The sequence below is a fragment of the Prunus mume genome, linkage group LG2, assembly GCF_029339155.1.
Source record: "Prunus mume cultivar Tortuosa linkage group LG2, ASM2933915v1, whole genome shotgun sequence".
Lineage (NCBI taxonomy): Eukaryota > Viridiplantae > Streptophyta > Magnoliopsida > Rosales > Rosaceae > Prunus > Prunus mume.
The window spans coordinates 1,744,585-1,757,250 of NC_142699.1; the positions used below are offsets into that span (position 1 = coordinate 1,744,585).

At 37.0% G+C, this 12,666-nt stretch overlaps 2 protein-coding genes across 4 annotated transcripts; both read right to left on the reverse strand.

Moving 5' to 3' along the window:
* Positions 1-6,517: 6,517 nt before the first annotated feature.
* On the reverse strand, positions 6,518-9,936 carry RBL10 (RHOMBOID-like protein 10). Of its 2 annotated transcripts, none has more exons than XM_016791799.2 (9): positions 9,560-9,936; positions 9,203-9,411; positions 8,961-9,015; positions 8,786-8,866; positions 8,609-8,705; positions 8,456-8,523; positions 7,741-7,839; positions 7,546-7,587; positions 6,518-6,938 (listed from the first exon to the last, which is right to left on the reverse strand). In XM_016791799.2, the coding sequence occupies exons 1-9, from the start codon at positions 9,722-9,724 to the stop codon at positions 6,795-6,797; spliced, it is 960 nt and encodes a 319-aa protein (XP_016647285.2). In that variant the 5' UTR covers positions 9,725-9,936; the 3' UTR covers positions 6,518-6,794. The 2 variants fall into 2 exon arrangements, with proteins under 2 accessions (XP_016647285.2, XP_008218804.2); XM_008220582.3 differs by having other exon boundaries at positions 6,623-6,938; positions 9,203-9,414; positions 9,560-9,878.
* Positions 9,937-10,355: 419 nt separating this feature from the next.
* On the reverse strand, positions 10,356-11,736 carry LOC103319216 (putative E3 ubiquitin-protein ligase RHC1A). Of its 2 annotated transcripts, XR_016124455.1 has the most exons (3): positions 10,874-11,736; positions 10,648-10,773; positions 10,356-10,560 (listed from the first exon to the last, which is right to left on the reverse strand). XR_016124455.1 is itself a non-coding variant. In XM_089046843.1 (2 exons), exons 1-2 carry the CDS (start codon positions 11,706-11,708, stop codon positions 10,739-10,741), a joined length of 870 nt encoding a protein of 289 aa, XP_088902969.1. In that variant the 5' UTR covers positions 11,709-11,736; the 3' UTR covers positions 10,356-10,738. The 2 variants fall into 2 exon arrangements, 1 of the variants encoding a protein (XP_088902969.1); XM_089046843.1 differs by having other exon boundaries at positions 10,356-10,773.
* Positions 11,737-12,666: the final 930 nt, after the last annotated feature.

Consider the following 12,666-nt stretch of genomic DNA (forward strand, 5'->3'; position numbering starts at 1 on the left):
AGAAAAGATTAACCGAATGTTTGGTGGAGAGCATGTACGTTTCAAGTTTATCTTCCTTCGGTCGAGTATTATGTGGATAATACATTTTTTTCAATTCTCAGTAATGTAATATGGGTGAAATGCAGCTTTTGGATCCATAAGATGAGCAAAAAGAGTAAATCAAAACTCCCAGAGAGATGCAAGATAATACAGCTGCTGTAGAAGAGGAAAAACCCTCATCTTCGGCCAAGAAATTGCTGAATCATTGGTTGAGATTCAGTTTAGTTTTACCATGCATATATTTTGGTTTTAATTTATGTTTCAATTACTAGGCATATATATGAAGCCTCATCTGATCCTACTTTCTGCAACAGGAACACTTGGAGAGCAATGAGGGTGATCCTGAAGGATGTCATTGCTGTTGGTATCGGTGGCAGCTTCTTAGGTCCTCTTCAGACAGGTTTAGATGATTCTTTCCATGCATATATTTTGCAGTCTTGTCTACTATATAGTGTGAGTTTCCTTGTGAAAATGATTAAGATTTCTTTGGTATAAACTTTGGGTAGTGTTCACTGGTTTGATTACATTTTGTAGATCCAAAGGCTATCGAAACAGCAAGGGGAAGGCAACTGCATTTGTAAGTACTTACGTATCGATTTTTAAGTGCTTAGGGTTTCTAATTTTCTTTTTGTTTATATTTGAAAGCAATCTGTATTCTGTGTGTTGATTGGAGTTCTGGTGGTTGAAGAAACATAGCCCATATTCAGGATTCAGGGACTATGTTAGATGCATTCTGTGTAAATATTTGGTTCAAGTCTTGGTAGTTGGGTGCGCGTTAAAGGATTATATGCGTATGGATGATTCTGGTCGAAGGGTGTTCTAATAATTTGTTTTACCCTGTGTGCAGTCTTGCAAACGTTGATCCTATTGATGTTGCCAGAAATATTACAGGGTTAAATCCAGAAACTACCCTTGGTAAGCATTAAGTTTACTTACGTGTATAATACAAATATTAAACGGAAAAATACTAAATTCTTTATATGTGTATTATTATTCTTTACTGAAATCTTGTGTTGTTTCATTAAGCTTAAAATTTTGTTATTATATATCCCTTGATGTTAACCCTTATGAAATTTGGTGCCAATGTTTGCACTTGACAGCTTTTCCAGAAGTTGTATCCAAATGAAGAATTCTTTCTCGAGACACCCTCGCCTAAGAATTTGGAGGATGACACTCCGATTAATCTAGAGGACTAATAGTATTAGGCCATTACCTGAGTCTCTGTTGTCTCCCTTTGACTTTTCAATAATAGATCCGTGTTCTGTACACTTCTTAAGACTTGGTAAAATTCACTTTTTAAAAAAAGGCAAACGTGCAATACGCGTATTATACATGTAAGTACATATTTTTGATGTTTAATACATGTATTTGTTTTTAAAATTTTCAATGATACACACAAATTTACGTATTATACATATTATTGAATAAACAAATATATATTAAAAAATGTATATTAATTATATATATTTTTAACAAATAGTATAGCCGGATGGCTACACGCTTTTTAATTTTTTTAAAGAACAGTATAGTTAAGACGGCTATATCGAAGTTTTAAACCAAGATAGCCGCTATACCAGGTTTTGCTAAATTTTTTAAAAAGAAATAGTATTGCCGCTCGGCTATACTCGGTTTTTCTAATTTTTTTTGTTGTTGAAAGAAATGGCGCCGTTCTCCTTGCAAGACTTCCCGGGGCTCAAGCGGCTGAGTCTTGTTGACCGTAACAAGACTCCTAACACCGCCAAACAAATCGAAACCAAGCTCTAGTTCGCCGATCTTCGCCGACAGGTCTTCTTTCTATCTCTCTTCTATTTTTATTTTTTTTTCTTTTTAACCTCATGAAAATTTGTCTCCTTGATTTTGTTCTCTCTCTCTCTCTCTTTTCTTGAATTTGCAATTTTCTGTTTGCTCATTGAGAAAATTTGATCATAGTTTGGTTGATCGAACGACTGAGCTAACCCAAATAGTTCACTCAAGAACCGTTCTTTTCTTTGAACTGGGTCCGGCTATAATCCAGCTATACTCGGTTTAAGAAATAGTATAGCCGCCCGGCTATACTCGGTTCATTATTTTTTTAAAAGAAATAGTATAGCCGCTCTGCTATGCACGGCTTGTTCCTATTTTTACTTTATAAATAGCCGCGCGGCTATACTGGGTTTTGCGAAAAATTTAAAAGAAATCGTATAGCCGCACGGTTAAACCCGAATTGTTTAAATTAGTATAGCCGGCCGGCTCTACGCTGTTTTTAATTTTTTAAAACAAATCGTATAGCCGAGCGGCTATACTTCGGTTTTTGGATCTTTGGCGATGGCAGCTGGTAGCGTTGGCTCGTGGCAATGACGATGGCTGCTGCCCTAGGGCTAGGAACATAAAACGATGAAATAGAGAGGGGAAGCAAGAAGGAGCGGCTATGAGAGAGTTATTGACAAATTTTTTAAAGAGTTTGGAGCAGATTTCTAGTTTCCTGATGATACAGAGTCCCACATCAGTAAAACAAGTGACCACACAAAGGTTATAGGGACTTACATAACACTTCAAATTGCCGAGCCTAGTAGCATGACCTTGTAACTAAGCAGGGCTTTAAAGTGATTGGTTGCTATGGAAACCTCTAGGTGTGAGACATAGTGGTCTTGGGCTGTTCACCTTGGCATTAGTGGTGAAGTTGGGTAGCAACCAAACCAGAAATATATGAGAATTTGATTGGGGGGTTACTTCCCCACACAGACCAAGATTCCGCTTGCCTCAGTGTGCTACCCGGGAATAGAGCCCCTCATCACACAATCACTTTTTGCAGAGACGTTGCATTGCCGTATGGTACAGTTGTCGTGTTTAAAGAGTCATGCCAAACGCCAGCGTCTTGTTAATTTTAAGAACATAACATAAGCCTCAGGTCCCGCTTCCTCCATTCCTTCACAATAAAAATTTATTAAATTAATTAGTGCTTTTTGTTTTATGTTCTCTCTCCCCCTTTGACTAGCTCTCAGCCATCCAACCACCCACCAATTTCTAACGGGAGCCTCTCCTTCAATCTATTCAAACAAGATGTGAAGCCTATCTTATAAATTTGACTTCATATCCAATCTATGACTGTCTAAATCAATCTAGGGCTAAAGAGAGGCTTGAATTGTTTCGATTTATGAGTCAATGACCTCACAATATATATGGATCATATGTTTTACATATTATTAACACACTAATATATTTTTATTTGTAATAATTGAATGTTCAAAAGGTTTACTCCTTGTTTTGCAGATATAAGATACTTTGTTTCAACGCCATGCTTTTCAAAACATTGATACAAGTACTTCTTTTTCTTTTTCTTTTTTTTTGGGGTAAGGAATTTAGGAAGAAGATATGTGACTCAAAGGACATATCATATTTTTGTTGAATAATTAACGGTCACCATCCATTCGGGTTAACCCCAAAGCCTCTTGTTTTTTTTTTTTTTTTTAAAAAAAAAATACAACGGAAGTGTAAACCAAAACAATAGTATAGCTACGTGGCTAGACTCGGTTTTGCCCTTTAAAAAAAATAAAAGAAATAGGCTATACTCGGTTTTGCTAATTTCCTTAAAAGAAATAGTATGGCCGTGGCTAAACTCGGTTTTTTCAAAGAAATAGTATAGCCGCTCGGCTACACTCGATATTAAAAATAGTATAGCCGCGCGGCTATACCATTGTTTTCATATTTAAAAGGTATAGCCGTTCGGCTAGACTATTTATTAAAATAAAAAAAATAAAAAAGAACCCGCCTAGCCCGCCTAGGCGGCCCATTTTTCGAAAACTTGAATGGCGTGTGTTTTTTTTTTAAATTCTTTTTTTCGGGCTTGATAACTCAGTCCTTGGTAAAGTCAAAAGTATCAGTTTATCTTCTTATCCAACAATTTCTCCATATCCTGCTTCTCCAGTTCACTCTCCAGCACGCCATCACCTGAAAGTAATCATCTCCCCCCCAGCACCATCCAAGCTACCTCCACATCCCCGTCCATGTACGTACCGCGGTTCTGGAATTCCTCCAAGCTCCTCACCAACTTCTCATCTTAACCCTACTGTTCCTCCTAGTTATGCACCTAATGGTTCCCCTTACTCGCCTTCTGCGAGTCCTTATACGAGTCCCTCATCTCAATTCCTCCAAGCTGAATCACTGGTTGAGATTCAGTTCAGGTTTACCTAAAACAAACATAACACTTAGTGAGTTTGACGGGATAGTGTTGGACTACTCACGGCAACGTGCCACGCCTGAAACCTTGGAAACTGGCAGAGGTGGGGGAAGGATTGGGTGAATATAGTGTTTTCTAATTAATGTTGTTGTCAATGCCACAATACTGGCTGCATCCCTCAAAGAAAGGATTAACCGAATGTTTGGTGGAGAGCATGTACGTTTCAAGTTTATCTTCCTTTGGTCGAGTATTATGTGCATAAATATGGAATTAAAATGCTAATTTGAACACTTTTTTATCTGCAATTAGCGAGAAGTGTTTCCTATTTTTTTTTTTTTAAAAAAAAAATTCTGATATGGGGAAGCGATTAAAATTTGGGACCTCTTCCAACAAAGGAGAGAGAAGTACAATAGCTAGTTGGTGTCTCCTAGATGCCCAAATTTCTGACCTTTAACTGTCTGAAATCACAAAAACTTATATTTGATAGCTTTATAGGATTTATGGTAAAGATCATGAGACCAGCTTATTTCTGAAACCATTGTCATGTGATCCTTTTGCATTCTGTTTTTCTTTTTCTGGGTGGTGCCTTCTCATAAACAGCACAGAAAATAGATCAGTGCTTCATGTAGCTCTTCATGCTCCAAGGGATGCAGTCTTGTTTACTATTTAGTGTAGTGTTCTCTTGTTTGATTACATTTTGCAGATCCAGAGGCTATCGAAACAGCAAGGGGAAGGCAACTGCATTTGTAAGTACTTACGTATCAATTTTGAAGTGATTATTTTCCAGTTCTCTATATCAATGAATTAAGAGCCGGTAAGATGCTAATGGTATGAATCCATGTCTTGAGGCTTTTGAAGTGATTTCACACTACTGCTGTCAAACATTGCGGATTATCGTTCGTTCATTGCTGAAACTACGTTGAATGTTCGAAGACCTATACTTTTTAAATATATTATTTGGGAAGTACAGCCTCGCGGCTATACCGTGCACATATATTATTTGAGGAGTACAGCCGTTCGGCTATACGTGTTAAATATATTATTTAAAGAGTTTAGCCGCCCGGCTATACTATTTATAAATAATAATAAAAAGGAGCCGCCTAGCCCGCCTAGGCGGCCGATTTTTCGAAAACTTGAATGGCGTATTATTTTTTGGATTTCCTTTTTCCTGGCGGGTCTGGTATCTTTGCAAATACATCAAGCTAGGAAAAATGTGAAGACATCAAATCAGGTTGAGAGGAAAAATGTGAGGGAGAATAAATTTTTTTAGCGACTGCAAAATGGTTTTTTAATTTTCATTGCTCATAACTTCGACTCCAGTTCTTCAGTTAACTGCATCTGGAATATTGGTTTTGATCATTATTTCATGCCTTTCAATCATATTTCAATGCGTTCAGATGCTGAAGAACTGTTCAACGAGCGTAAAGATCAATTTTCTCTGGTATGAGCAGTTGAGTCAGTGCAAAACTATGAGGGATAGCTGCGTAAGTTATGCATCTGCGGCAGCAAAGGTAGATGCTTGAAGATGTATTCTCCTTTGAGACATCCCGCAATTTAATTCTCGTCAAATTGACTGTAATGTTTAACTCAAGTAAATATGCATTTGATGAACCCTCATAGGGTTCCCCTGCTTGTCGATTGACATTAATAATGGATGCCCTCTGATTTCTTATTAGTTGCAGATCAGATCATGTATTGGGTTATCTTTAATTTCTCTTAGAGATTCAATCCCACTCGAGCCTAAACTTGTAACTAATGATCCCGATCAATCGTCTCCACTCTCTTTGTCTTCTATAATTTTTGGCATGGCCGGAATGAAGTTGCGAAAGAGAGATTGGTGAGTTTTGGCTCAAAAATTACTGTTGAAATGTGGTCAAGATCATGAGAGAGAGAGAGAGAGAGAGAGTGCGCAAGAAAGAGTAGTTGAAATTTAAAAGAAATAATGGCTGCAAATTTTCCAAGAAACTTCTGAATTTATTTTGTTGAGGAAACATTAAATTCGCCGACACAGGTCTATGTTAAGTCCAGTTACGTTGTACTAACCCAAGATTGAGATCGAAACATTAATCGTAAAGCCCTAGGTGAAAGTTATGTGACTATCGAAGCCTAATCGAGTCCTACCGTGGGTTTACAATTAAGTTTTGAGGCTTGGGTTAAGGGTTTGGAGGCTAAAATTCATTTTTAGAATACTAAAATAATTTTCTAGTATTTTTAAATAATTGAAACTATTTTTAAAATATAGAAGGAAATTAAAAATAATTTTTAAGTTCACAAAATTATTTAACATAAGTAAATATAACAGCAAATGTTACAATAGTCAAGTGGCCACACCCAAAAAGTTTTCGTTTACAGCAGGACATTGTGTGACTTAGAACGTGGATGCTCTGCCTAATTTGAGGTGAACTTTTAAATTTACAACACCTTAACTTAAAAAAAGAGGTCAAAGTAATTTAAATCTTCTTTATAGTGAGAAACAACATTACACTTGGATGATACAGCCTACCAAAGTAAATTAGGGCTAAGGGCTCTGCTTCCCTACAAAGTCTGTTGATCACAAAAAGTTTAGGGAAGGCAATATGCTTCCATAGGAATAAAAAGTCTAGGATCTCTTCTTTGCGTTGATGAGGTAGAAAATAGGAGCCTTGTCAGAAAAGATTCTCCGACCATCACTGGAGGGAGATTCGTACTTCCATGCAGGACCTAGAAGCCATGATGTGGCAACTCCACCGAGCAAGCCTCCAAACTGAGATTCAAATGTCACACTCAAAACAAAGATGAGGATAACACAAACAAGAAGGAATTTTAGTGCAGACATGGAAGGAACCATATGCAAGCTCGTGTGTTTCAATTCGTCTAACAGATCCAGATAGGTTGCCTCAAATGATTATTTCACCAATACAACGCTATCCATAGAGACTCTTCATATTTGTTACAGTTTTATGGCTAATCTAAAAAAGGCAGAAAAGAAATAATCAAGAAACTCAATCCTTGGCACGAAAATTAAAGATTGTGCTTTACCATGGGACTCAGAATTCAAATGCAACTGAAAGTTGAAAGAGAGAAAAATGAGGTCCAAATGTTCCACAACCCTAATTAGCCACATGTGCATGTATGTGTGTGCACATGCGCAAGTGTGTGCATGTGACAGTGTGGGGAGGGAGCGGAGATGGGAAGAGAGAGATCCACACACACACACTCACACACTAATTAGCCACTTTTCTTTGTCTATTGTCAAAAATTAATCAAGGGATACATAGTGAAGGAGGTTCATTGAAATTCAACGCTCCTAATTTCTAAACAAAGCATTAATTAGGAATGAAAAAGAGAGCAAGCATTCTTGTTCTACTTACATGTCCCCAGTTATCAATGCCTTTGAAGAAAAACCCCATAGCCTGCAAAAACAAAAACAAAAACAAAAAGTTATGTTTATTTATCCATTTATCCAGCCAACATAAATTGGAAGGGGAGCTGATTAAGTTATTAAGATAGATAAAGGACTGAGTTGGGCAAAACTTAAAGACATAGTAACCAGAGAAGGAACATACCATATTTACGGCAATTACATGTGCTATGTGCTGTAGATCTTCTTTGCCACGTCCAACCAGACCTCTATGCCTCATGACGAAGACAGCAAGAGATCCAACCTAAATCAAAGATCAGAGCCAGCGGTTTGATTAATTATAGGAGATGAGAAAGAGCAATACCATGCCAGAATAGCTTGAAAGAAGATTCACTTGGCATTCCATAACACTGAGTAGGTACATAGGCAGATTTTTAAATTTCAATATATGAAGATATGAACTAATCTTCCTTTTCTCAAAGCAGCGTGACACTCACAGAAATGTTCCTTTTTCATTTATACTTATTGTTTCTCTTTTGGCGGAGGAAATCCTGTAAAATGATATTCAGAAGTTGCAGAGGTTTATTTTGAAACAAATTTAATAAGTTTGCAGCTGACAAATTTCATGAAAACTGTAAAAGATGAAGCTATATATTAAATGGTGAAATACAGGAAAAGGAAAACATTAAATCTTCTGAAGACAGATGAATAAGAAATGGGGAAAAAATAAACAAGAAGGTAATAATTGCAGGAATATCAACTTTGCTTGTGTGACTGCATGACAATGAACCTGATTTTACTGGATTCCTCTACTCTATTGCCATAAATGAATTAAACCAAGATTATCTGGCAGGTTATATGGTGCATCTAGGAAATCCAGAAAAAGAGTCCGGCTAAGGAAAAACAATAAAATGTCTTACTAATCCAAAGACTGCCCCTGATGCACCAACTGCAGGTGCCTCACTGAACCAATAACTCATCGCTGAACCTGATTTTCTCGAAACCACTGAATCAGAATACTAGTCGCTAAGCAATTTTTATTGGCTATTGTAGATAGATCATAAAGCTGTTACTTGCAATTGCAGAGGCGAAGTAGAGTGCAAGATATCTATTAGGACCACTGATCTTCTCCATGGTAGGACCAACTGAATTTAAAGAATAACAATTAACCTGAAAACATATGCAGAAACAGACAAAATCAGATTGAAATGCAGACATTAGAATGCCAAGCCGTAAGATTCAAAGCATACCATTAGGTGCCCAACATTTGCATGTAAAAAGGAAGATGTGACCAGCCTCCACAATTGCCCTTTGTTGATGAGCCTATTTATCTACAAATATATCAAAACAACGGAAAAAAAAATCCACTTAGTGCCTGTTTCAATACTGAAAATAATGTGCCCACATTTTGTTTTGCCATCTTACCTTGGCTCCCCATAGGAGTAACTCATCTTGTGTTGCAATTTGTGCAATGTAAACTCTGTTCACGCGATTTAACAAACAATAAGTTGTACAGTGGATTGCTGGATTCAATTCGAAAAAGGTCAAAAATGAGGCACATGTATTCAAGTATCAAATGGAAAAACAAATTTCTTATTGGATTATGTTCATAATAAACTACATATCATTCATCCTTTGTTTTGGAAAGGTGATGAAATGGAACTTACAAGATATTAAGAGCAAGGAGGACATTAGTCCATTGCCTCCCATTGAAGAAGTTTATACTGGACACCTTAGAGTTAGACGTCCCTTCATTTGTGGAGTCGTTGCTAGTTTCTCCCCCATTAAAGAAACTAAAGCAAGGTGAAGCATGACTTGACAATGGCAGAAAATTAATTCCTTTCTTCAATCTATGCAGAGGACTAAGATGAGCAAGCTTCTGATTTCACAACAAACAAGAGATAGAAAACCCATAAACCAAAAATAACAAAAACCCATCTTTTATATTGCCCATTTACATCAAATTAAGACATTTAATCTTCAAGGGCACCATAGAAATTGAAGAAAATTGAATGAAATGATACCTGAAAGTAGGAACGAAAAAGAGAATCAAGGCGGAATTGGTGATGGGCGAGATGGTGGCCCAGGCGGATAGAAGCGGCGGCGGTGATGTGATGAATGGGGGTTGGAGTGGGACCCACTTTGGGTAATGGGAACCACTGCCCCTGAAGCTCAAATGATCTTATCATAATTGCTATTACCTAACCATCAAACCATGAAAATGGAAAAGAGGGCAAAGGCAGAGAGAGGCTCTGTTTGCAATAAGCCAGTTTCCTCTTTGGTCCAAAAGGCTCTGTTTATGTAGCCCATTAAAATCCCTCGATCACAACTGCTTCTCAAAATACATTAACTACCATTTGATAACATTTTTGTTTTTGACTCGTATTAAATTTTTGTTTTGTTTTTTATTCTTGGTTTTTATTTTTAACTGAAGATATATAGAGGGAAAAGAAAATGTAAGTTAAGTTAGTTGATTAAGGCAGTGTGTTCGTTCCTTTGAACTCGAGTTCGATATTCTCTTATCATATATTAGATTAGTTTAAAATATAAAATTTTCAAAATAAAATATATAGAGGGAATAAGAAATGAGATGGTGGTGATGACAAGTTAGATAATACATTTGCCTCCAATGAAAGTTAGCGACACAGAAGAAAATGATCATGGTTATAATATATTTGGTATTTTTTTTTCTCAATATTTTAACCAAAATATCCAAAACCCAAAATATAAAAGTGATGTCAACAAAATGCCATTCTTTTTGGGTTTGCATGATATTCAGATTAAAAGTGTAAAATAAAATAAAATAAAGGAAAAACAGGATAGACATAGAAACAATTTATAAATGAGGCAAGAGATGCCATTCTTTTATTCATGTACAATTCTGTTTGAGGTCGGAACCAACACAATTCCTCAAATTTTTTAATTTTTTTTATTTGTATCGAACCATTGCAATTCTTTGATAAAGAAATCCCATAAAATTAAATTAGGAAGTGCTTCAAAGTGCAGAATTTGTCCTAAAAAGAAACTGCAACAAGCAAAGTAGTTAACTATTAACATTTCTACACATTAAATTATAGGTTAAAGAGAGAATAATAGTCACATAGATTCATACCTGTTGAACTTTAATATCTTCTTTACATTGAGTGCTTGAAAAGCAAGTAATATTCACAAGTTTGTGCAATATGTTTTTACCTCTAAGCTGGCTATAGAAAGATCCAAGAGGTCCACCAGGTTCTGTCTGCAAAAGATCACGATCTGTTCGACAAAAGTTCCCAAAGAAAAAGCTACGACTCGTTATCATTATATCAAATATGTGCAGGTGTTAGAATGTTAATTACCTTGTTGGTTATCAAGGTAACGTTGCCACCAATTAACCAATGCGCGAAATGGCCACAAGCATAGGAATTGATTCCACCACCAATTTATGTTTTCTACGAGATTATTTTCATCACTATAATCCTCAAACTCATTGTTATTGTTGTCACAAGAAGTGCCTTCTTCTTGCAGCTCATAGCGGCAAACTGGACAAGTATTGTGTATGTGAAGCCATGGGAGTATGCAATCAGAATGGTAGAGATGCTTGCATGGCATTTCCCTCACTTCCCCACCAACCGCAAACACTTCCTTGCACACGGGGCAAGTGGGATCGTTCATCACCTGCCCTTCCGTGACTTTCACCAAGGGCAAAGCTCGAATGGCTGAAGCAGGTGCTGGAGGGGGACCTGGGCGGTCATTTTCAACTGTCCAGGTGCCCCCAGTGACATCATTTACCATATCTTCGCTATTATTTGCTAGAGGAACCAGAGGGGGAACAATTTGTCTCGGCGACGAGCGAGGTGGTCTATCAAATTGGAGGGTGATCCAAGACCGTCCATGATCTTCGTTTTCTGTTTGCTCTCGAGCTCTTTGGTGCATTGGATCGAGGATGAGCGACAAGGTTTGCAATAACTGGGCAGCTGGGGACGGTGTAAGGTGATCATTGACAAGCCTAGGGCTCAGTATATCAAGCTCATGATTGAACTCAGTTGAGCAAAATGGGCATAGAATTGCATATGGGTTGGAAGACGCAATCCTTATAGTACGTTGGCAATGTTGGCACCAAAAGTAACGGAAGGTTCTCATTCGTCTTATTCCGTTGACGATAACACGAGGACGATGAGCCTGCAGTGACATTGGTTACAATTTGAATAGGTTTTGGTTTGTCTTTGAAAGAAATAAGAAGAGGGAAGGTTTATTTATACACGTGGGTTTCATGCATGAAGAGATCAAAGGAGAGAAAAGGATGGCTTTGGGTGGTACAGTTGGAGATTCCTTTTTCGAAAACTGTGGTTTGGTTTTCTGCTTTCTTTTCTTCATCACTTTCTCTCTATCTCTACTCTCTCTCTTCTTCTCATCTTGACAAAGCAAAGGATGATTCAAATGTGATGCAAAGTCATAGCGTTTAATTAGTCATTGATTGATTTGGACGAGGGAAATAGACATGAGATTTTGACAAAAATTAGAATTTTTAAATTGACATAAATCAATTCTCACGTTTAGAGAATAAAATAAAGAAATTTAGAAATTCTGCATGGAAAAAAACATGAAATTTAAAGGTCATAATTCCCAACTTTAGATTCTCTTTAAATAGTCATCATTTCTAAAATTCCCAAAGAGATTGAGAATTAAAAACAAATAACTTTACAAATAAACGTTAAATTTCGTGTTTAAATTTGTTAACCAAAAAAGAAACTTACAAATTCTAAAACATTAAATTCCATCATTTATGACTTCATTTGTACTTTTAAATTTCGTGTTGTACTTTTAACACACTGTAAATATTGAAGACAAACTGATGACTCCAGCGAGGAGCCCAAGCCTCTGCAGGGTGTGTTTGGGCCAAAAAGTTTTCAAGAACAAATTGAAGCTTGGGCTCAAGGGGACCTAGCAACTGGCTGGCCCGAGCTCGGCCTGAGTTTTGGTGCTTATGTCAACGAGCTCTGATGCTATGCGCTACTGATCTTTGCCAGTCCACGTGTAGCACTCTGGGCTCTCAATCAGATTTTTTCTCCAATCCAACGGCAGCCAATTTTATGCAATAAAAATGACAAAAAATCAAAATTTTTAAAAAAAAATACCAAAAAAATCACTG

Bases quoted from the DNA above. Each gene is read 5' to 3' on its own strand.
- LOC103319216 (XM_089046843.1), bottom strand. From the start codon at position 11,708: ATGTCACTGCAGGCTCATCGTCCTCGTGTTATCGTCAACGGAATAAGA. The intron at 10,774-10,873 runs GTAATTAACATT...GATCTTTTGCAG, and splicing joins TTACCTTGATAACCAACAAG to ACAGAACCTGGTGGACCTCT.
- RBL10 (XM_008220582.3), bottom strand. From the start codon at position 9,724: ATGATAAGATCATTTGAGCTTCAGGGGCAGTGGTTCCCATTACCCAAA. The intron at 8,867-8,960 runs GTAAGATGGCAA...ATATATTTGTAG, and splicing joins TACTCCTATGGGGAGCCAAG to ATAAATAGGCTCATCAACAA. The intron at 6,939-7,545 runs GTAAGTAGAACA...TTTGAATCTCAG, and splicing joins GCATTGATAACTGGGGACAT to TTTGGAGGCTTGCTCGGTGG.